Source organism: Miscanthus floridulus, chromosome 1 (assembly GCF_019320115.1).
Source record: "Miscanthus floridulus cultivar M001 chromosome 1, ASM1932011v1, whole genome shotgun sequence".
NCBI classification, from domain to species: Eukaryota; Viridiplantae; Streptophyta; class Magnoliopsida; order Poales; family Poaceae; genus Miscanthus; species Miscanthus floridulus.
Window position 1 is genome coordinate 11882766 of NC_089580.1, and position 25657 is coordinate 11908422.

Below are 25657 nucleotides of genomic sequence, written 5' to 3' on the forward strand. Positions count from 1 at the left end.
CAACAAAAGTTTGTAAAAAGTAGGATGCGATAAAATTATATAAATAAGTAAAAGCCCTAGTAATATGGTCTATCTAGCATAGCGACACTGGTTGTATCTAATCAATCTTCTATAGGTACACTAACTTACGTTGCATAAGAATCGTTTAGCATACGGAAAGTGAGTGTGCAATGTGCCAAAAAAATTTACGAATGCCGCTATATTCCGGCTTGAGTGAATAGGTAGGCCGATGCATGCATCATGAAAAGAGAATCTTACTTAAACTAAACTCCCCCCACATGTATAATTTGGATTAGTGAATTGATAGGATAACCTAAAAGAATGCTTTAATAAAAGTCTTATCATTTCTCCAAGTCTCTTGTTCCTAATCTTGAGGGTTGTCCCTAATGGTTGGTTCTTATCTGTTTATAGATGAACCTGAGGTCTGGTCAGGGGAGTACCAGCGCTAGGGAAGACTAGGGTGATAACAGTCACGGTGAGGACATTGGCAACACCAATGGGGACAGCCATGAGGCCCCACTTCTGGCTCCTCGTCCTCTGCCACCCCCACCTCTAATGACCAATGCGGAGATCCCACTTCTGGCTCCTCATCCTCTGCCACCCCCACCTCTAATGACCAATGCGGAGATGTTGGCTACTCGGCGTGAGTCTGTCCATGCCTTGGAGATGCTTGCCTAGGCTATTGGTGGCTTCGCTCGTGGAGGCCTAGGTCACAACGACGGGAATGGGGGTGGTGCCCATGCTCCCATGAGGCCCTATTCCTACCAGGACTTCCTAAAGATGCACCCGCCCATGTTCATGCCAACTGCTGAGCCTCTAGATGCGGAGCATTAACTTCATATTCTAGAGCAGAAGTTTCAGTTGCTCACTATGACTAAAGAGCAGAAGGTGTGCTTTGCCACACAATAGCTTCTAGGGTCTACCAGTGTGTGGTGGGATACTTTCAACGCCATATAGCCTATAGACCACCGTGTGACTTGGCAGGAGTTTACCACTCTTTCCATGAGTACTATATTCCCATTGGTTTACTGAACATAAAGTTGACTGAGTTCCTGTATCTAAAGCAAGGGAGTATGACTATGATGGATTATGTGAACAAGTTCAACCATCTTGCACAGTATGCTAGGACCCATGTAGACACTGATGAGAAGAAGAGGGACTGTTTCTACCATGGCCTCTCTTACATCTTGCAAAAGGAGTTGTACACTAGGTGATATCAGACTTTTGGTGCTTTGATGAATGCAACCATTGCTACGGAGGGACTTCAGTGTGATTCTGAGATGGAGTGGAAGCGCAAGTGGGGGATCACTGGATCTTCTAGTCACCCACAGGCTCAGAAGGTGCAGGTTGTCAGGAGGATGTCCTATCACTCTCTGGGTGGATAGCCATCTTGCCAAACTCAGCAGCCTGACTAGGCACCTCCAACCATGTATCATGCACCTACTCAGTAGATGCAACAGCAGCCTCTAGGACAGCAAGTTCTACCTTGTCAGGGACAGGGGAGCAAGCTAGGTGCTTGTTTCAAGTGTGGCAAGGAGGGCCACTATTCTCGGAAGTGTCCACAGAACTAGCCTGTGCAGTCTTCCTATCTTCAGCCAATTCCCATCTGGTCAAGAAGACGATTATCAAGAAGAAGGTGCCCGTAAGTCGCTCTGGACAAGTCAACTTCACTTAGGCTGAGGAGATTTTGTAGAATAAACATGTGATGGCTGGTATGTTTACCATTGATTCCCACCCAACATATGTGTTGTTTGATTCTGGTGCATCACATTCATTCATGAGCATGGGGTTTGCACAGAGGCACAATATATCTCTTATGGCTATTCCTATTGTCTATAGAATCAGTACTTCGGGTGCGCAGTTATGCAATAATACTCGAATAGACACAGTCAGATTAGTGCTAGCCACTCACACTTACCGCCTCTAGTTCATGGTGCTGCCTAGGTAAGGCATAGATGCAATTCTGGGCATGAACTGGTTGCGAGTTTATGGGGTAGTCTTGAACCTTAAGCAGAGACTTGTTGAGTTACGACTTCCTTTTTCCGAGGATAGGATGTCTCTTCTTATGCTCTCTAATCCAGCCTTACCAGTTGTTGCTCATGTGCCTTACCAGTTGTTGCTCATGTTGAACCTTCTCTTGATCATACTTCTATTCCTGTGGTCTGTGAGTTTCCGGATGCCTTTCCTAAAGGTCTACCTAGGTTGCCACCGGATAGGGACGTGGAGTTTATTATTGAGTTAGAACCTAGCACTGCTCCTATTTCACGACGTCCTTGCCGCATGGCTCCTAAAGAACTAGTAGAAATGAAGAAGCAGTTAGAGAAATTATTGAAGAAGGGCTTTATCCATCCTAGTTCTTCACCATGGGGTTGTCCGGCTATTTTTGTAAAGAAGAAGGACGGTACTCTACGGATGTGTGTGGATTACTGCCGTCTCAATGCGGTAACCATTAAGAACAAGTATCATTTACCTCGTATTGATACTTTGTTCGATCAGTTGGCCAGTGCAAAAGTGTTTTCAAATATTGATCTTCATTCTGGGTATCATCAAATTAAGATCCGACCACAAGATATACCAAAGATAACTTTCTCTACTAGGCATGGGCTGTATGAATACCTAGTTATGTCTTTTGGTCTCACCAATGCTCCTACACTCTTCATGTATCTCATGAATTCAGTCTTCATACCAGAGTTGGATAAGTTTATAGTGGTGTTCATTGATGACATTTTGATATACTCTAAGAACAAAGAAGAGCATGTACAGCATCTTCGGATAGTACTGACTCGATTAAGGGAACACAAGTTGTATGCTAAATTCAGCAAGTGTGAGTTCTTGTTAGATTAAGTGTAGTTTTTGGGACATGTTCTGACATCAGAGGGTATCTCTGTGGACCCAAGCAAGGTGCAAGATGTGTTAAATAGAAAGTCTCCAAAGTCAGTGCATTAGATCATCAGTTTCTTGGTCTTGCTGGTTATTATCGATGCTTCATTCCTGACTTCTCCAAAATAGACCAACCAATGACCAAGTTGCTCTAGAAAGATGTCAAGTTTGTATGGAGTTTGGCTTGTGAATAAGCTTTCCAAGCTCTGAAGCACTTTCTTACCACTGCTCCTGTTCTCACCTAACCAGATATTGATAGGCTGTTTGATCTGTATTATGATGCCTCTAGGACTGGACTGGGATGTGTGCTTATGCAGGATGAACGTGTGATAGCTTATGCTTCACGCCAGCTAAAAAAGCATGAGGTGAATTATCCCACCCATGATTTAGAGCTGGTTGCTGTGGTGCACGCTCTAAAAATTTAGAGGCATTATTTGTTGGGAAATAAAGTGCATATTTTTATGGATCACAAGAGCCTCAAATATATTTTCACTCAGTTCAAGCTGAACATGAGGCAATGGAGATGGCTGGAGCTAATCAAGGGTTATAATTTGGAGGTTCATTACCATCCTGGAAAAGCTAATGTGGTAGCTGATGCCTTAAGTCGAAAGTCGCATCAAGTTGAAGAAGAATCTTTGTCTATTCTGAGGTGTTAGCTCATATTGCTCTAGTCTCGGATTTACTTGAGTAAATTATTATAGAGCAAAGGCAAGATGTTTCAGAAATTCTGCATATTAAGGAGTTAATTGCCGAAGGGCATGGTCCTCATTTTAGTGTTGATGACCAAGGTGTAGTGAAGTTCAAGAACAGATTGGTTGTTCCCTCAAGTGATGAGCTTAGGAGAAAAATTTTGGACGAAGCTCACAACTCCAAATTATCCATTCATCCAGGAAGTAACAAGATGTATCATGATTTGCATCACTTGTATTGGTGGCCAAATATGAAATAGGACATTATCAAATACATCTCAGAATGTGACATTTGTGGAAGGGTTAAGGCGGACCATATACATACGTCTGGATTTCTACAGCCTTTGCCTATCCCTGTTTGGAAATGGGAGGATATTTCCATGGACTTTGTTGTGGGTTTGCCCCGCACAGCGAAGGGGTATGACTCTATTTGGGTCATTGTGGATCGCTTTACCAAGTCCACTCATTTCCTCCCAGTGGATACTAGATATTCAACCAAGAAGTATGCTAAGTTGTATTTTGACCGGATTGTGACCCTGCATGGAGTTCTCCTTACTATCGTCTCTAATAGAGGGTCAGTCTTTGTCTCTCATTTTAGGAGAAACTTTAGAAATGTCTTGGTACTAGTCTCCTCAGAAGTTCAGCTTATCATCCGCACACCGGTTGGTCGAGGCTGCCCTTCATCTAGCTGCACCGCTTATAGCTAGTTGTAAGCCGCCATGCCCCGCCGGCCCTTTCTGCGCTCGACTGCCACTGCCACTGCGGCTGCCGCTGATGCTTCTGCTGCCCTCCATGTTACGCGTCGTGACACAATCGCGGTCACAGTCGCTGCCACTGTCGTCGTGTCACTTCCTTACTCGCGTCCGCTCGCTGTATCACGCTGCCCCCTCCCTAGCCTGGTTGGGTGCCGTCTGCATGTGGTTGTGCACGCTATCATCACGCCATTAATGGCGCTACGGCACAGGGGCCATGGCTGGTCGTGGACACTCGTGCTCCACCCCTCGTGCTTGGACGTAGGTCCCTCGGTCGCATCAACCGCGTCCCACCAAGGCTTGCCTCCCCGAGCCCACTGCCGCGCCCTGTCTCTCTCTCTTTCTCCCTCTATTTTCCACTGCCGTTGAGTCACAGTCATGGTGAGCTAGAGAATGAGCACCTCTCATCAATTCCTCATGCCCGTGTCTCTGCCTTTATGTCCTCATGTCGACCGCCCCACCCTGCCTTGGTTGCAGCTCAACCGAGCTCCAATTTTTGGAGCTTTGCTCCCGCTGTCGCGCCATTAAGGCCCAGCCCGCCTCGCCGTGGCCAGCTCCAACCTCACTATCTCGCATCGAATTGACCGCACCACTAGCCTCGCTTAGAACACGTCTTCATCATGCGCACCCAAGTCGTAGCCCTATAGCTACCTCCATGCTGACGGCATAGCCATGTCGCTGCGGTTCATCGTCGAGCTCACCGCGTCCACATGGCCAGACTTTCTCGGGGCGTCTTTGGCCAAGCCACTACCACGAGTAGGATCGTGGTGCGTCACTAATGCTAACCCATCACCTCTATTATCTGTTGTACACTGTGGCTCACCAGATCGTGGTTATCGCCGCTGCAGGTCGCTGTCGTCGGGGAGAGCCCGCTCTGCTTCACCCATGTTCGTGCAACCACCGCCCATCATCGCGCGTCAGCCAATAGGTGAGCGTCGATCTCCTAGATATGTATGCATGGGTCCTGAGTGGCCGGCGTACTGCCTAGTGCCACCGCCCGCCGCACCGGCGAACGCGGGACGTCTCGGGGACCTCTTCGGTGCGAAGGTGAAAAGATATGAGGGCACCATTGCAAAGTCGTCTAAAGAAATAGTATGTGTAGTGTTCGCGCTATTGTCTGATAATGTGAGGGTATTTTTGCAAGAATGCCAGCGCGCGGGATCCCTGCCGTGGGCTGCCTCCGCGCGTGGGCCGTGCCTTCCGTGGGCCGCGTTGGCCCGAAATCGATTTACCTTTTTCATGGAAAATAGAAATAGCTTTCATTTTAATTCTGAGCTAAACTTTGGTAATTAATATAAAATAATGTAGATATCTAAAAATTGTGAAAAAATTTATTAGGTTTCTAAAATTGTGCTCTATCTGTTAGTGTATTTAATTCATATATGCACTTGTTGATACCAGAAGCTATTAAATCATTTAAGAGTGCTCAATATTATTAAGTTAATTATTGTAAGAATTTTGTGGTAGATTGGTGATAGCTTTAACTCTAAAATTTGTGTAGTAGCTTCATGGCATTATTAGGTGTTTGTTGTAATTTTTGTAAACCTAAAATAGACTAGTTAATATGGTAGCTAAATACCCATTAAGGCTAAATGAATAATGGCATGATATTGGTTTATAAAAAATTAAGCACTTGTAGGGTGAGCTTAGAATCTATTTGGTAGAGATAATGATTAGCTTAGTATCTTAGTAATTAGAGCTAGCTTAGTAGCTTAGCATGTATATTCTTATTTTAAGAGTTGCTATTATCAAAATACTAAGTGTTGCATTATCATTGCATGCATGTAGAGAACGAGTTGGTGGAGTTCGTACCTACCGAAGAGTAGGAGTACGAGGAGGAGATCGAGGAGTACGAGGAGGAGGTCCTCGTATAAGAGGAAGCCCCACAGCCACTGGCTGACTCAGCTGACACCGTGCCTGTCTAAGGCAAGCCCGGTGCATAATCCTTATTTTGAATGATCACTGGATACATATGTGTGTGACGTGCATTTACGTTATAGGATTTATATTGAAACTACATGCATAGATAAACCTACCTATGAGTCCTACTAGCATAGGTCGAGTAGCTGCTATGCTTTGGCTATCGGTAATGTGAGTAACCTATCATTACTCACAATAGGTGATTATTATTACTCTTATGATAAAATGGTGAAAGAAAATGGAGACCGAGCAGGGATATGGTACATGTATTGGTGGGTGTAATAGGTTACACCCTACGGCCAATGGGGTATAGCTTAGTTACACTGTTTTCCCTATCCGTGTCGATTAAGGACCGTCCATTGCTATAGATTCTAGTCAGGTCATAGACTTATTATCCTGAGCACATACTTGCTTATGGGAGCGGGAAGGCTCATTGCTCTCTTGTCATGGGTTCCGGCTCTTTTCGGACCGACTGATTGGAAGCGCGGATGGTGGAGGTCTAAGCACCACACTGAGTCAAGGACTCAGGAGTAGAGGCTTGGAGTTTAAGTTTGGATGGGGACCTAGACCCCTAGACAGGAGAGTGATGGGTTGGTCTTACTTGTGCCTGGGGTACAAACGAGGACTGATCTTCTCTTGATTGTTGGCTCGATCCTAAAGATATGAATTAGGGTTTCAGAGATCTACTGAGGGAGGGGGCAGTGGCTGATATATATAGGTCGGAGCATCAATCCTGAGCCCTCGAATCAAACCGACTTGAATAAACGGTGAAGATTGGATCTCAATGGCGGTAGGGAACTGACTTTCAAAGCGGAGGCTGACTGGTGGGACCCATAGGCCGGGCGACCTATAGGTGGGGCCGACCGGCCCCACATGGTGGCCCCGACCGGCCCCACATGGTGGCCCCTCGGGGTCTGCTTCGGTGGAGAGCCTCCTGCAGTCTTCTAGAATCTTTTCACGTTGTTTACGCGATGAAATTCCATAATTTCCATTGACAAATAGGTCCACCTTGACGGTTTTTTGGATAAACCCTGCTGAAAACATAGATTCAGCAAAACTCGTGGAATTTATTTGTTGAACCCCTATACCTATGCTTGGTGATTGAATCAAGTATATATTCAGGTTATGTTGACGGTTTATAATTGGTGTTAGTGACCGTCAACAAAACACAATAGACAGTCATACTAACGGTGGGAGGAAGAAAAGGCAGCGCCACAGTGGAGTCAGGATGGAAACGGATTGGATTCGCATGGAATCGGATTCGGATATTACCTTTTACCACATTTTAATTTGGATACGAATATTTTCGAATACAAATACAAAATGGATTTCTCGAATTCCAATACAAAACGGATATTTTACTCGATTCAACTTGAAGTCTATATTGTTAAATTCAACATATATGAATAAAATTTTACTAGTAATTCATCATTAACTGAAGTTAACTAAATGAAAGTACACTTCTAATAATCTCCAACGTCGAAGTAAACTAAATTATAATGGATAATATTTAATAAAATAATAGGTCAAGTGAGGAAATTTAAATAAAATTGTAGAAAACAAATAGCCATTTTGTTTTATCAATATTTTTGGAATTACAAAATTACTACACAAGTGGAGGTTAAATTATTTGTGTATATAACATAGACAAGGATAGCTCATAAAAATAATATAATAAATATTTAATAATTAAAAATATCAATTAATTAATCAATATTATATTTACATAAATATATAAATAACTATCATAAAATATTAATTATATAAAATAATTTATATCAACAAATAAATAAACTAAAGTATTAAAATAATTTAAAACGACAAATATATTAGGTTTAAACTAAATTAGAAAATACTAAAATTAATTTAATCTTTATGTGTATCGTTTATAATTTTAAATTAATACTAAAAGGTATTTATAGATACACTATTAAATGGTTCCAACGCACCATTAGTAACAAAAAAATTAAACAACTGGTTACTGTTATGAAGAGAAAACTTTTAAATATGTTCATGATACCTTGTTTCCTTTGCGGATACGGACACTGTCGGATATTGTCGAATACGGATCTGGAATTGGATAGAGAAAAACACTGGAAAAACGAATTTGCATATATCCATTTAGTTATCATTAGAAACGGATACAAATACGGAGATCCATTAGAAGCGGATACGGATATGGGATAATTCGGATATCTATTTCCATTTTCCATGCTTACAGCGGAGAGTGGAGCACATCAGCATCAGCACATGCAGGAGGCAAAAACACAGTCGACTCATCCGCTGCCATCGTCATGCATGGTCGTCGTCGCACACTGTGTGGAAGCACAGCTGGAAGCAGGTGCAGAGCAAGTGCTTTGAGAGACAGGCCGATTGAATGCTTAACGAAGATCCCTGCAGACACCGTAATCCATGCATGGGTTGCATTGGTGGCGGGGGGTGGCGGTCGGCCGGCCTGCAGCCTGCTGGATCGTCATCATTAATCTATATATGTGGGTGTGTGTCGCTGCGGTGAGCACAGGGGAAGATCAAGAGATACACGCTACTTGACGAGTCATGAGAAATGCAGGTGCAATCTGACTTGCAATGGAGTTGGAAGCCTCAAATAAAGAACGAGTGGTTTCCATATGTGTGATGCTGGGGACTGAGAATGAACGAGACGAGAAGGAAAGCAGCAGCCAGCAGGCTGTGGCTGCTAGTGCTAGTCCTCTGTACACTGCCAAAGGCAAAGGATGGGATGGAGACGAGCGCGTGATTCGCGGAAGCTCTCTGATCTACTTTTTCTCCGGTCACTTCCGTCCTGCGCCCCTGCCTTTCGTTGACGTGTACTCCAGTAGTACAGGCACGACTGCTGTTGAGCACATGAGATGGTGAGAGCTTTAGCCTGCCTAGCTAAAGAAACGCCTGCACGAATATATGCTCCATCAATCGACGACGATACAACAATGACTCTAGCCCCAACCCGTCCTACATAGTACTCGTACAGGACACACTGCTGGAGCGCACACACACACGTTAGCTAGATCATCATCGTAAAGGGATCTATCGCCGGGCCGCCGTCAGGGCGTGTAGTGCGTGCCTTTCTCCAGGACGACAGCACACAGCAGCTAGCAGTACGTGCATCGATCAACCTGCTTGGCGACCGCGTGGCGGCGACGCCCCACCCGGCGGCGGGGCCGGCCGGGAACATGAGTACCAACGGCTACTGTTACACCCGCCGCCGTCCCCTCCGCCAGCCAGTCTCTCCACCGGTTCTCCGTTTCCCGATCCGATCGGCCATGGCAATCAAGTGGCAGGCGGGTCCCACCTTTTCGTTCCGTGCAGTGCAGGCGTGCAGCACGCAACAGTGATCGACCCCGCGCTGACGCTAGGTTCGCTTGGCTCCGTGCTTTTTCAACCAAACAACTGTATTTTTCTCTCACAACAAATCAGTCAATAGTATTTTCAGTAATCAATCCACTCCTCGGTCACAAACTTATATGGAAGACTTGGGCTCCGTTAAGGATCAAAAACTTCTTATGGCTGGCATTTCGGCGCAGGCATTGGACAGGCGACCGAAGATTGAGGCATGGCCTGGAGGCACACGGGAGAAATGTTACCTCAACGACCAAGCGCAAGAAACGATGGAATAATAATCCACTGAAGCAAGCCCATGGGCTGCACTGCTTCACGGTCAGGCCAGAAACGGGCCTAGCTATGCCGGCCGTCCTCATCCGCACGACGGGTGGAGATTTTTTTTATTTTTAATATTTTTTTAAACTAATTTTAAATCTTAACACTGTTTTATTTTTTTTTCAAAACTAATATTTTTTGCCGCGTCTATTGCCATGGCGCGACGAAACACCATGGCGCCACCGTGCTTTCATATTATGTTCCTATTGCATAACAAGTAGTTTAAATTTTGCAATGCTAAATAATGTTAATTTGAATACTCTAACCCTTTGTTTATCAATTTATAACAGGATGGCCCCTCCCACGCAGCACCAGTTGTACCCCCTTCTTGAGGTGGAGTACGACGACCCGCACCGAGCACACTTCTTGACTGACACCGACATAGAGATGCACTTACCTCCTTTGAGGCCCCGCACGCACACTAGAGCGCACTAGTAGGACGAGCGTTACGCGCCGTACATACGGCGTGCCGGCTTTCTCGAGCTTGTCCTTGTTGTCAACTACGGTCTTCCGCCCCTTGACCCAGTACTACTTACTGCAGCTGTAGACAGGTGCAAGTGCCTTCATTGTACGTAAACATTCGTATAATAAATTTGAGGTACATAACCGTTGTTCTATTCTTATAACAGGTGGAGGCTTGAGACCCACACGTTCCACCTACCTTGCGGAGAGATGACCTTGACCATACAGGACGTGAAGGCTATCTTTGGCCTTCGGTTGGGGGGACTTCCAGTGACAGGTATAGTTGACAACGATCACTAGTGGGAGCTGGTGGCTCAGTTCACAAGCTTTCTTCTACCGAACGATGAGGTTTCTAAGAAAAATAAGTTAGCAATTCAAGCCTATTTAATACTTGTATTGCTTTCCTACAACCATCGGGTCTCATTTTCTTTAGTGAATTTCAGAAAAAGTTCTAGTGTTCTGTCGTCGTGAATCACAGAGCGCTTTGATTGATGAGACTCAGATCGACAGGTTCACTAGAGTGTGGCTCTAGCACTTCCTTGGTGCTTTCCTATTCCTAGACGCCTCGGGCAACACCATCAGCTGGATCTTCCTTGACATACTACGCTAGCCATGGGATAACATAGCGGCATATAGCTGGGGCAGCGTAGTCCTAGCATGGACGTATCGATAGCTATGTGTTGCCTACCGTCGCACCTCAGGGTATGCAAACCTTGGGGGTTGCTCCTACCTACTCCCGGTTTGGTGTTGGGAACGATGGCCTATTGGGAGGCCCCTTGTTACTGGTTTATCGGTAAGTACTTCGGTTCACTATATTCTTCGAGGTAGTTACATGTGATGAAATTATTAATGGCTAATTCATTATCGTGTTCAATGCAGCATTGGAACGGGTAGGATACACTCCCTACAGCTCTGAATGCAAGCAGAGTTAGTTAGAGAGAATACGAGGCACAAGTACAAGGAGTACACGGACTGTCTCGACGTCCTAACACAGCACCAGGTTACGCTCTCTTTACTATCATACATGTGTCTTATTCGATGTACACTATATCACAACCTAACTCAATTACGAAATATTCAGGTGCATTGGGGTCCTTGGGATGCTATGGAGCTCTAGTACTATCTATGTCCTATCACTAGGGGTGAGTTAGACGAGTATCGCTGCAACGTCCCTCTTATTTTCTTCCACATGGTCAAGATTCACTTGCCCATCAGGGTTTGTAGGCAGTTTGGAAGAATGATAGGCTACCCATCGCCGCTTTACTCCACCAACCAAGAATTGCATGGGTGCGTTATCGATTAATAACAAAGCTATAATTCAGAGGTGTGTATGGTACAACTAATAATCGTTTTGTTGCAGGTATGACCGTAGGACGAGGTACAAGACCAAGGATTAGCGCATGACACACAACGCGTATATCCAGTTGTGGTAGACCAGGGACCGGCAACTGGTCAATGTGGGTCCCCCACACGACCAGCACACCTTCGATGAGTACCTACGGTGGCTTCATAGGTCTATGAGGACACATATCAAGTGCCCATACACTAAGGAGACGATTGATGAGGACGACGAGGAAGATGTGTACGACGTTGCCACTAGGGACGACACACAACTACAGAGAGTCTCGCTTCAAAGATACATGGTAAGATACTCGAATGGTACAATTTGTTATCCATTTTGTATTAAGTATGTGTACTAAAACTATCCAACCGTATTTCGGTACCCAGACGACACAATTGTCAAGGCTGTCCAACGAAGCAGCATTTCGGCTTCACGAGTCTAGAGGGCAGGGGCCAGGCGTTCTCGAGACTTTTGTGGAGGTAAACATAAACTTGTCCATTCCAAAAATGTTTCTTTAGTGTATATGCCTTTAGGAAATGCACTAACTTTAATGTCTATTTATGTAGAAGGTGAAGCGGAGCTACAGAAAGCTAGCTCAAAAGTTGAGCTGCATGGACACTCCTTGGGTGGAACCCGATTACCCAGCGCGGTAGGGTGGCACGTCTTCTGGCTCATTGAGGACAACATCCATCTCTTCTCAGCCGGTGACAAGTGCCGCTTCCGCAGTGCGTACACCACCACATCATAGCGCTAGGAAGGACCCTATAAACAAGGACGATGACCCCCTGGGCTTCCGCATACAGCACCACTAGTGGGACGATTGGCAGCAGGACGAGATCAGCATGTCTCAGCTAGGTGGTGCCCCACTTGGTATCCAAGGAGCCTCACAAGTAGTAACAAAGGTAGTTTCTTTAAATACGTAGGCTCCATGAACTAATGATCATAAATATTATAAGTAATCATGCATATCATATACTTGCAGGGTTGAAAGCTCTAGTTTGGTTTTGGTTAATTGATGAGATCCTAAGTGCTAACCTAGTTTATCAAAGTGATTATGAGATAGGTATCACTACTCTAAGTGATGAAGCAATGGTGAAGATCATGATGATGGTGATGGCATGGTGATGATCAAACGCTTAAACTTGGAAAAGTGGAAAGAGAAAAACAAAAGGCTCAAGGCAAAGGTATAAATAGTAGGAGCCATATTGTTTTAGTGATCGAGACACTTAGTGAGTATGATCATATTTAGGATCGATAGCCATACTATTAAGAGGGGTGAAACTCGTATTGAAATGCGGTTATCAAAGTGCCACTAGATGCTCTAACTCATTGCATATGCATTTAGGATCTAGTGGAGTGCTAACACCCTTGAAAATATTTGAGAAAATATGCTAACACATGTGCTCAAGGTGATACACTTGGTGATTGGCACATTTGACTAAGGGTGAAGAAGATAGAGTTGAAAACAAGTTAGTCACGCTGGTCACTAAGTGACCGAATGCTGGCCTCGGTCGGACAGGCGCATCCGATCAAGTGGCGGTTGTGGATGCGCAGCGTCGGTCTTCGATCGGACGCTGGCTGGGTGCATCTGGTCACGTAGACATGGCAGCACACTAAGGAGGCAGTGTGTGACCGGACGCTGGGTGAGTCCGGTAGAGCTTGATCGGACGCATTCGATCACACGTGGAAGCTTACTAGAAATAACCAGATGCTGAGGTCCAGCATCCAGTCGTGATCCATATGACACGTCCGGTCATAGTTGGAACCTTACTGGAAATGACCGGACGCTCGTGCTAGAGCGTGCGGTCAGTTTGAGCAGCGCGTCCAGTCAACTCTTGACTGTTGGGATCAGGTTAACAACATTTGAAGCCGATGACACGTGGCAAGCATCGGGCGACCGGACGCTTGGGTCCTGTGTTCGGTCAATATGACCGGAGCATCCGGTCACCCCATGTTGTGCCTAGTGAAAGGGTACAATGACTTTATTTCGTGGGGGCTTCTATTTAAGCCCCATGGCTGGCTTAAGCTCACTCTCTTGGCCATTTGCATTGACATAGCAACCTTGTGAGCTTAGCCAAAGCCCTCTCACTTATCTCCATCATTGATTCATCATCTTTATGAGATTGGGAGAGAATCTAAGTGCATTGTTTGAGTGATTGCATCTAGAGGCACTTGGTATTCGTATTTCGCTGTAGGGTTCGCTTGTTGCTCTTAGTGGTTGCCACCACCTAGATGACTTGGAGTAGCGGAGGAGGATTGGCATGAGTTGGTAATTGTTCGTGGCCATCTCTTGTGATTGTGAGAGAATTTGTACCTTCCCCGGTGGAGCGCCTAAAGGTAACCCTAGTGGATTGCTCGTGTCATTGAGTTACCTCACTTATGGGTAGGTTCTTGCGGTGTCCAAATCGTGTGGATGAGGTTCATGCAACACCTCTTAGCCGCTGAACCACCAAGTGTTGGTCAATATAACGGGGACGTAGCGTGTTGGCAAGCACGTGAACCTCAGAAGAAAATTGGTTGTCTCTTGCCCCTTGGTATTCTCCCAGTGATTGATTTAGTGTTCATCTTGTGATTGGTTCACTCCTCTACACGGCGGTATAATCACTCTACTCACCTATTTATATTCTTACAAACTAGCTGTAGCAAGCTCTTTAGTGTAATTAGAATTGAGAGCTTACTTTGTTGTTTTAAGTTCATCTAGTGGAGCTCTTTAGTTTAGCAAGTGTGAGAGCTCTTAGTGAGTAGTGACCTAGAAAATTGTGTGTCTAGAGATCATAGCAACTAGAATTATTGGATAGGTGGCTTGCAACCCTTGTAGAGCTAGAGCAAGTTTGCATTTTGCTATTTGTTATACTAATCAAATTGCTCTAGTTGATTTGTAGATTTTTAAATAGGCTATTCACCCCCCTCTAGCCATATTAGGACCTTTCAAGTGGTATCAGAGCCGTGGTCACCGTTTGATTGAAGGCTTAACAACCTTGGTGTCAAATTGTGGCTCAAGTTGTGTTCAACCATGTGGGAGGCAAACCACCGTTCTTTGATGGTACATGCAATGATTATTGGAAGAGAAAGCTAAGGATGTATATTGGTTCAATCAATGATCAAGTATGAGAGGTGATTGAGAATGACTATGCTATCATTGATCCCGATAATCCCACCAACCAAGACAAAACCAACAAGCAATGCAATACAATGGCTCTCAACACCATATGCAATGCTATTGATTCCAAGGTGTTTGAGCAAATCAAGGATTATGAAAGAGCTAATGAGGCATGGAGGAGATTGGAGGAAACATACAAGGGCACACTGGCGGTGAAAAGTTCCAAGTTGTATATCCTCAAGGATAAGTTGACAAGCTTCAAGATGAAGGATGATGAGAGCATTCTAGAGATGTTTCATCAGTTACAAGTAATTATCAATGACTTGAAGGCTTTGGGAGAGAAGATCAAGGATGATGACGTCTCTCATCGGTTCTTAATGTGCCTACCTCCAAGATTTGAGATATTGAGATTACTTATCATAAGAGGAGGATTAAAGAAGATTACCCCTAACCAAGTACTAGGTGATGTCATGACACAAGAGACATACCGTGTGGAAAGGAAAGGGGTTGACAAGGATGATAAGAAGGAAGAAGAAGACAAGAAGAAGAAGAAGAGTGTAGCATTCAAGGCTAGCTCATCACCCAAGAACAAGGGCAAGTCCAAGAAAGAATCAAGTGATGATGATGATTTTAGTGATATTGATGATGAAGCCATGGCTCTCTTTGTGCGTAAGATGGGCAAATTCATAATGAAGAAGGGGTATGGTGCAAGAAAGAGGAGATCATACCAAAAGCAAAGAATATGTGAGAAGATACTACAATTGCAAGAGCCTCGATCATGTTGTAGCGAATTATCCCTACAATAACGACAATGATGAAGATAAAAAGAAGGACAAGAATGACAAGAAAGAAAAGAAGGAGAAGAAGGAGAAGAGAATGACCTTCCAAAAGAAGAAGAAATGTGGAGGCTATGTGGTCACATGGGATAGTGATGGCTCTTCGAATAGTGATGACTCTAGTGATGATGGCAAGAAATCTATCAAGAAAGCACTAGCAAGCATCGCCATCAATAACAAGTCCTCCATCTTCAACACTCCATCGACATACCTTATGGCAAAGCCTACCAAGGTAAAATATGATGTGAGTGATGATGATGAATGTGAAAGTGATGCTTATAGGAATGATGATGATAATGATGAGGAGGAAGAGTACACCAAGGAGGAGCTCTTGGACATGTGTGAGCAAGTGCGCACTTGCGTTGAGATGAAGAGAAAAGAGTGCAAAGAACTACGCAAGAAAGTCAAATTTCTTGAGCAATCCTTTGATGAGCTAAATGCCACTCATGAGAGACTAATGGAAGTCCATGAGAAGCTTGGCAAAGCTCACTCTAAGCTTGAAAAAGCTCACTCTCTCTCATTGAGCAAGTCAAGAAGGAGGAAGCCAAGAAGGAGCAAGTGATCGTGTCTTGTGATGTGGGACTAACATGTGATCTTATTGATGAATCTTTTTATAAGCCTATTGTAGTTGCTCCCACTAACACTTCTTATAGCACTACCACTTCTACTTCATCTTTGAGTGATGGTCTCACTTGTGATGCCTCACTAATGGTGGAAAATGAGACCCTCAAGAAGAAGGTGAATGAGCTCACTCGTGCCTTAGGCAATGCCTATGGTGGAGATACCCGCTTGCTAAAGTGCTTGGGTAGCCAAAGGTTTTCTCTCAACAAAGAGGGATTAGACTATACCCCCAAGAAAGACAAGACAGCCTTTGTCACTCCAAAAGTTAGCTTTGTGAAGGGCAATGGTCGATTTTGCAATAGATGCAAGCAAGTTGGGCATGTAGAGCAATATTGCAAGATTAACAAGAACAAGCTACCTAATGTATCCTCAATCAAATTTGATTCTTGTTATATGCTTGTTAAGGGTACCAATGGTGTGAAGGCTAAGTTCATTGGTACACCAATTGTGGGCCCAAAGAAGAAGGCTATTTGGGTACCAAAGACCTTAGTAACTAACCTTCAAGGACCCAAGCAAGTTTAGGTATCTAAAAAGAATTGATCTTCTTTTGTAGGTCAATTATAAAGCCGGAGGAAGGCATTGGGTGCTTGATAGTGGGTGTACACAACACATGACCGGTGATTCAAGAATATTCAATTCAATCAATGAAAACAAGAACAATGGGATTGATAGTATCACATTTGGTGACAATGGCAAAGGCAAGGTCAAAGGGCTTGGTAAGATTACAATATTCAATGACTTGAGCATCTCCAATCTGTTACTAGTAGAGAGCTTGAACTTCAATCTATTATCGGTAGCTCAATTGTGTGATCTTGGTTTCAAGTGCACATTTGGTGAGGATGAAGTAGACATCATAAGTGTAGATGTCTCTAACTTGATATTCAAAGGATTTATATATGATAATCTATACTTGGTTGATTTCAATGCTAGAGAAGCTCAATTGACAACATGTTTGATCAATAAGTCTAGCATGGGTTTGTTATGGCATAGAAGGTTTGGTCATGTTGGAATTAAACAATTGAATAAGTTGATTAAACATGACTTAGTTAGAGGCTTGAAAGATGTAACATTTGAGAAGGATAAGTTATGTAGTGCATGTCAAGCTAGAAAGCAAGTTGGTAACACACATCCTAAGAAGAGCATGATGAGCACATCTAAGGTATTTGAGTTGATGCACATGGACTTGTTTGGACCAACCACATACACTAGCATTGGTGAAAACAAATATGGATTTGTGATTGTGGATGATTTCACTAGATACATATGGATATTCTTTCTAGTGGATAAGAGTGATGTGTTTGCAACATTCAAATTATTTGTCAAGGGTATTCACAATGAGTTTGAAACAACCATCAAGAAAGTGAGAAGTGACAATAGAAGTGAGTTTAAGAACACAAGAATTGATGAGTTGTGTGATGAATTTGGAATTAGACATCAATTCTTGATCAAGTACACTCTACAATCAAATGGTCTTATTGAGAGGAAGAATAGAACACTTATTGACATGACAAGATCAATGTTGAGTGAATACAATGTGAGTCATTCTTTTTGGGCCGAAGCAATCAACACGGCTTGCTACTATAGCAACCGACTCTATTGTTATCCCATGATGGAGAAGACACCTTATGAGCTATTGAATGGAAGAAAGCCTAATATAGCATACTTTTGAATTTTTGGTTGTAAATGCTATATATTGAAGAAAGGCACTAGGTTGAGTAAGTTTGAAAAGAAATGTGATGAAGGTTTCTTGCTTGGTTACTCCACTACTAGCAAGGTTTATAGAGTTTGGAATTTGGCTAGTGGTACTCTTGAGGAGGTTCATGATATAGAATTTGAAGAAACAAATGGTTCCCAAGAGGAAGATGAGAATCTAAATAATGTAAGAGACACTTAATTGGTCAATGTAATGAAGAACATGGACATTGGTGATATAAGGCCTAGAGAGATGATTGATATTGAAGATGACAAGAATCAAGTGCTCTCTAACTCAAATATGCAAGCTAGTGGTTCTCATGATCAAGTTCAAGCAAGTACTAGTCATGACAAAGTGCAAGATCAACAAGTGGCTAGTTCATCATCTCAATCAAATGATCAATCAAATGCAAGCAATCAAGTGCAAGTGCTTCAACCAACCAATGTTGCAAGAGATCATCCATTGGACACTATCATTGGTGATATTTCAAGAGGTGTGCAAACTAGATCAAGATTGGCTTCATTTTGTGAGCATTTCTCATTCGTATCATCTGTTGAACCTAAGAAGATAAATGAAGCTTTGAAGAATATTGATTGGGTCAATGCTATGCATGAAGAGCTAAATAACTTCATAAGAAACCAAGTATGGGAGTTAGTTGAAAGGCCTAAGGATCATGATGTGATTGGAACCAAGTGGATCTTTTGGAACATGCAAGATCAAGATGGGATAGTAATAAGGAACAAAGCAAGATTAGTGGCTCAAGGTTACACTCAAGTTGAAGGTCTTGACTTTGGAGAAACATATACCCCAGTTGCAAGATTGGAAGCAATTAGGATTTTGTTAGCCTATGTTTATGCCCACAACATCAAGTTGTACTAAATGGATGTCAAGAGTGTATTTCTCAATGGGTACATCAATGAGCTTGTGTATGTTGAGCAACCTCTCGGTTTTGAAGATGAGAAGAAACCTAACCATGTTTATAAGTTGAGAAAGGCTTTGTATGGATTAAAACAAGCACCTAGAGCATGGTATGAGAGATTGAGGGATTTTCTACTCTCTAAGGGATTCAAGATCAGAAAGGTTGGCACCACTCTCTTCACCAAGAAGCTTGAAAATGACTTGTTTGTAATGCAAATCTATGTTGATGATATCATATTTGGGTCAACAAATCAAGATTTTTGTGAGGAGTTAGGCAAGATAATGGCAAGTGAGTTTGAGATGTCCATGATTGGAGAGCTTAGTTACTTCCTTGGTCTTCAAATCAAGCAAATGAAAAATGCCATATTTTTTAGTCAAGGCAAGTATATCAAGGACATGCTCAAGAAGTTTGGAATGGATGATGCTAAAGCTATTAGTACACCAATGGGAACAAGTGGAAGCTTAGATAGTGATGCTAGTGGCAACATGGTGGGTCAAAAGATATATCAGTCTATGATTGGAAGCCTACTCTATGTGACCGCATCAAGGTCAGATGTGATGTTTAGTGTATGTATGTGTGCTAGATTTCAAGCATCACCAAGAGAAAGTCATTTGAAGGCAATAAAGAACATATTGAGGTACTTGAAGCATACATAAAATATTAGATTGGGGTATCCCAAAGGAGCAAGATTTGAGTTGATTGGATATTCGGACTCCGATTATGCGGGATACAAAGTTGAGAGAAAGAGCACATCGGACACATGTCAACTATTGGGAAGACACTTGTGTCTTGGTCATCAAAGAAGCAAAATAGTGTAGCACTTTAAACCGCCAAAGCGGAGTACATTTTAGCCGGTAGTTATTGTGCTCAATTACTTTGGATGAAGGCTACTTTGAGTGATTTTGAAATCAAATTCAAGCAATTGCCATTGCTATGTAACAATGAAAGTGTCATAAAGCTCACCAACAATCCGGTTCAACATTCAAGAACAAAGCATATTGATGTCCACCATCATTTCATAAGAGATCACCAACAAAAAGGGAACATTTGCATTAAGAGTGTGGGCACCGAAGATCAACTTGTCGATATCTTCACTAAGCCACTTGATGAGAAGAGGTTTTGCAAGCTAAGGAATGAATTGAACATACTTGACTTCTCTAATATGTGTTGATGCACCCCCACTTATATGACGTGTCTCTTTCTCGAGCAATCTAAAGTAAAAGTTGATTGGCATGGCATACATCCTTGCTAAGGACATGGTTAGTGCATCTAGACATATTTCACATTTAAATAGGCTCATTCATGAAAATCAAATGAATTTGATGCTTGCATGGTACCACTATTGCTTGTATGTTTGAAATGATCTAGTGGTAGCATATGACATGTTTGTGGGCTTGTAAACCTAGTGCTTGATGTAGAAAATAAGCTATAAGTGTTTAACTCAACATGGTACAAGATAACCCTTATTTGGAGGTGTGAAGAAGCTTGTCCTTGGATTAAACCGAGTTAAATATCTTTTATAAGTGATCTAGATTGAACCAAATTAGGAAAATAATCCTCATTTCACATGGTTTCACCCCAACCTATCTATAATTTGAGCTCACCTTTTATGCTAATTATTAACAAAGGAGAAGAGAAATTCACAAAGATAGTAAGATAGGAGGAGCAAACAAATAAAATGATATTGTAAGAGGATCAATAAAAAATGCACATAAGTAGGGGGAGCAAGCTCATAAACTTGTATGTTATATTTTGAATGTGCATTTAATATATTTGCTTGCATGGCACAAGTTTTAAATTTCAATATCCATGCTTGTGTGGTGCATGCTAGTTGTAGGTTTGAATGTTGAAACGAAAAACTAGCATGCATAGGCTAAAGTAACTAGACTTATGTTCATCGTATCAAAACTAGACCCTTGCTTGTAATGTTGATCTCATGAGGTATTCTAGTTTTTGTGTATGTCTAGCTACTAATGGTGCTAAGGATGTCATATTGGTGCACTCTGATTGGTATCACGCTTAAAAGGTCCATCTCTTATACCTTAGCATCATTTGGTAGAAGTTGTCTCCTATATTTCCTATTTAAGCATATGTGCAAGCTACAATCCAAACTCTTAGCACATATGTAGGAGGAGCAAATTGCTACCATTTGGGGTTCATGAAACATGTCCATACCTTTTACACATGGTAAATATGCTTGGACAAGCAACAGGGATTCAATTAAAATTCAATTCATATCTTTGTGAAATGGTTGTCATCAATTATCAAAAAGGGAGAGATTGAAAGCTCTAGTTTGGTTTTGGTTAATTGATGAAACCCTAAGTGCTAACCTAGTTTATCAAAGTGATTATGAGATAGATAGCACTACTTTAAGTGATAAAGCAATAGTGAAGATCATGATGATGATTAAACGCTTAAACTTGGAAAAGTAGAAAGAGAAAAACAAAAGGCTCAAGGCAAAGGTATAAATAGTAGGAGCCATTTTGTTTTAGTGATTGAGACACTTAGTGAGTGTGATCATATTTAGGATCGATAGCTGTACTATTAAGAGAGGTGAAACTCGTATTGAAATACGGTTATCAAAGTGCCACTAGATGCTCTAACTCATTGCATATGCATTTAGGATCTAGTGGAGTGCTAACACCCTTAAAAATGTTTGTGAAAATATGCTAACACATGTGCTCAAGGTGATACACTTGGTGATTGGCACATTTGAGCAAAGGTGAAGAAGATAGAGTTGAAAAGAAGTTAGTCACGCTGGTCACCAAGTGACTAGACGCTGGTCTCGGTCGGACCGGCGCGTCCGGTCAAGTGGCAGTTGTGGACGCGCAGCGTCGGTCTTCAATCGGACACTGGTTGGGTGTGTCCGGTCACGCAGACGTGGCAGCACACTGAGGAGGCAGTGTGTGACCGGACGCTGGGTGCGTCCGGTCGAGCTTGATCGGACGCTTCCGGTCACGCGTGGAAGCTTACTAGAAATAAGCGGACGCTGAGGTCCAACTTTCGATCGTGATCCAACTGACGCGTTGGGTCACAGTTGGAACCTTACTGGAAATGACCGGACGCTCATGCTAGAGCGTCTGATCAGTTTGAGCAGTGCATCCGGTGAACTCTTGATCGTTGAGATCGGATGAACAACATTTGAAGCTGATGACACGTGGCAGCATCGGGCGACCGAACGCTAGGGTCCTGCATTCGGTCAATATAACCGGAGCGTCCGATCACCCCATGTTGTGCCCAGTGAAGGGATACAATGACTCTATTTCGTGGGGGCTTCTATTTAAGCCCCATGGCCGGCTCAAACTCACTCTCTTGGCCATTTGCATTGATATAGCAACCTTGTGAACTTAGCCAAAGCCCTCCCACTCATCTCCATCATTGATTCATCATCTTTGTGAGATTGAAAGAGAATCCAAGTGCATTGTTTGAGTGATTGCATCTAGAGGCACTTGATATTCGTGTTTCGCTGCGGGATTCGCTTGTTGCTCTTGGTGGTTGCCACCATCTAAACGGTTTGGAGCAGCGGAGGAGGATTGGCATGAGTTGGTGATTGTTCATGACCATCTTTTGTGATTGTGAGGGAATTTGTACCTTCCCCGGTGGAGCGCCTGAAGGTAACCCTAGTGGATTGCTCATGTCATTGAGTTACCTCACTTGTGGGTTGGTTCTTGCGGTGTCCAAATCGTGTGGACGAGGTTCATGCAACACCTCTTAGCCGCTGAACCACTAAATGTTGGTCGACACAACGGGGACATAGCGTGTTGGCAAGCACGTGAACCTCGGGAGAAAATTGGTTGTCTCTTGCCCCTTGGTATTCTCCCAGTGATTAATTTAGTGTTCATCTTGTGATTGGTTCACTCCTCTACATGGCGGTATAATCACTCTACTCACCTATTTATATTCTTGCAAACTAGTTGTATCAAGTTCTTTAGTGTAATTAGAATTGAGAGCTTGCTTTGTTGTTTTAAGTTCATCTAGTAGAGCTCTTTATTTTAGCAAGTGTGATAGCTCTTAGTGAGTAGTGACCTAGAAAATTGTGTGTCTAGAGATCATAACAACTAAAATTATTGGATAGGTGGCTTGCAACCCTTATAGAACTAGAGCAAGTTTGCATTTCGCTGTTTGTTATACCAATTAAATTGCTCTAGTTGATTTGTAGATTTTTAAATAGGCTATTCACCCATCTTCTAGCCATATTAGGACTTTTCAATGGTATAAGCCGTACACACTGACAACGCGACCACACCGACGTTGGCTACACTCCCAATGTGTTGCCTACAAATCCGAAGAGACAGAGGCGTCCAAGGGATCTTTACACTCCTGGGACTTAGTTGGTTATGTCGAACAAATATTGTCGTCCAAAACTTACAGACTCATGAACTAATAAAAATGTTATGTGGCAACTTGTCAACTTGCGCACGGACTCTATTTATTTGCTTTATATCCGTTTTAATGCGTCGCGGCAGCACTGCCGGTGAGATTAACTAGCAACTAGTTCAGGAAGCGGCAATCCCGGCGTATCTCGCCGTCGATGGCCGGCGTCTTGACCCTGATCCTCCCGAGCTTGGTCATCGTCGTCATGAAATCGCCGAAGAAGGCACCCTGGTTGGATGCGTAGTACTCGACCGTGTTGCGCGACCTCATGTCGGAGTAGAGCACCTGGTCGGAGCCCAAGAGGCCCTTGACGACCTGCATGTTTTGATAGAAGGTGTTGTCGAAGCCCACCGGCGAGGGGTCGAGGAAGGCGAAGGCGTTGGGGCCGGAGCTACAGGTGCCGTTCAGCTGCGACGTGAAGCCAGGGTCCATGGTCGCGTCGCTGCCGATCCTCACCGACAGCAGCTCCTATTCAATTGCAATTGAGGCTGGTCGGCTTCTAACTACGTCCAGGTTCTGCCGCGCCGTGGGCCTTGGCGCGTCAGTGCCGCGCCGTGGTCTATGGCGCGGCAGACCCTGCCACGTCATCGGTCAGCGTCCCGGTCGACGCCACGTCATCCTTCCGCCGTACCACCATGCATGACGCGGCATAGACGTTTCGCCGCGCCATGACAATAGACACGGCAAAAAGTGTTAGTTTTAGAAAAAATAAATAAAATAGTGTTAGATTTAAAATTAGTTTAAAAAGTGTTTAAAATAAAAAAAAATTCCGGGTGGACGGGCAGCCCGGAGCACCCCCGAACCACCGACAGCAGCGGCGCCCAAATCGCGCCCTTCTCGGCGTTCCCCGTCACAAATCAACCCCAAATCGCCTGCTTTCTTCGCCGATTTTAATTTGCTGCATGCTCCGTCCGTGGCTCCATGGCCAATTAGCCATCCGATAGCCTGCCGAAGCTACTGGGCGTATTTTTATACATATGATTAAAATTACTCCCGATTTATGAAGGCTAAATACCCATGATTAGTCTATTATCACAAGGTGGACTCATGTTTAACTAGCCTTGAGATCCAAACGCCCCGTTTTCCATTACTTCGCTTCTTATTCCATCCATCTCATCCATGTCTGGCTTCTGACTCGGTCAAAATCCAACCTGAACGACTGTTGATGCTGTCGCCTCCTATACAAGGGTTGACAACTACAATTGCCAAGAAGGAGGCAATTCCAAAATTTTGCCACAAAAAATCAGCCTAGGACGGTTCGTAATTTGTCAAAACACATAATGGACTCTATCATTACATTTCTCTCGTCAAGACGATAAAAAACCACATATATATACAGAGGCGGACCGACCTATAGGGCGAGCTTGGGCGGCCGCCCTAGGTCCCCTCCGGCGAGCACCACTAGTACCCCTATTTTCTGGCTGGCGACGGCGTCCATCGAAGTCGAAGTGTGAGTGTAGGTCCGATGCGGAGATGACAGGAGCCGCCGAGCGGAGAGGTTGAAGAAGGTGCAGCCCTGCTGGGCGCCTGGGCCGTCTTGCCGTCTAAGGAATGGCCCATTTTCTGGCCCATTTTGGCCCTTAAGTCTAACTTCTAAGCACCGCACACACTAGAGGCAGAGGGAACGCGCTCCGCGCTCGGGCTCGGCGGCGCCGCTCCCTGCCTCCCTCTCTACACCGGCGGCCAGCGAAGCGGCGGCGGGTGGCCCTCCGCGGCTGCGACCGGACGGCCGAGGCGCCGAGCCCCGAAGACGCCAGCAGGCAGTGGCAGCATGTAAGTTCATGGTGCTGTCATGTTTCATGGTGCTCTCTAGGTGCTTGTTGAATTGACTGAGTGAAAAAGGTGTCTAGATTGGAGCCTGGTGTCCAGATTCCAGTGAATTCCTAGATTGCATCATACCTGTATAGCGATGTAGCCTGTATGTGATTGCATTTTATTTACAAATAAGTTAAATTATTGTGGCATGAAACTATAGTTGAAATTAGAGTGTATATCAGTATGACAGTACATGCGCAAGAGGATGAGAGGGTAGAAAAAAGAAATATAGGGAGTTTCGAGTAATTTGATATGTATGTTGTCATTTTTAGTCAAAATTTTATAGTCGCCCTACCTCCATTTTTGGGCTGGGTCCGCCACTGTATATATATATACAATGTCAAATTTAGAGTTTGAATGAAGAAATCACGCTCCTAGGAAGTTCCACTTGCAAAAAACAGCCCAAGCAGGTTTCTGTACCGTTCAAAGCAGCCTAGGCCGGACCTAGCTGTCAAAACCAACCCGAGCTGGTTTTCCTTTTCTAGATCGAATCTGAGTTGTGTTTTGACGTGATTTTTGTGTGTTTGGCACGATTTGCAAGGGATTTTTGTTGTACCTTAATCAGTATAAATAATAATCCAT

The 25657-nt window shown here is 43.7% G+C and overlaps 1 protein-coding gene across 1 annotated transcript; it reads right to left on the minus strand.

Moving 5' to 3' along the window:
- Positions 1-23377: 23377 nt before the first annotated feature.
- LOC136452091 (peroxidase 45-like) lies at positions 23378-23692 on the minus strand. The gene has a single exon (XM_066452735.1). It carries the CDS (start codon positions 23690-23692, stop codon positions 23378-23380), a length of 315 nt encoding a protein of 104 aa, XP_066308832.1.
- Positions 23693-25657: the final 1965 nt, after the last annotated feature.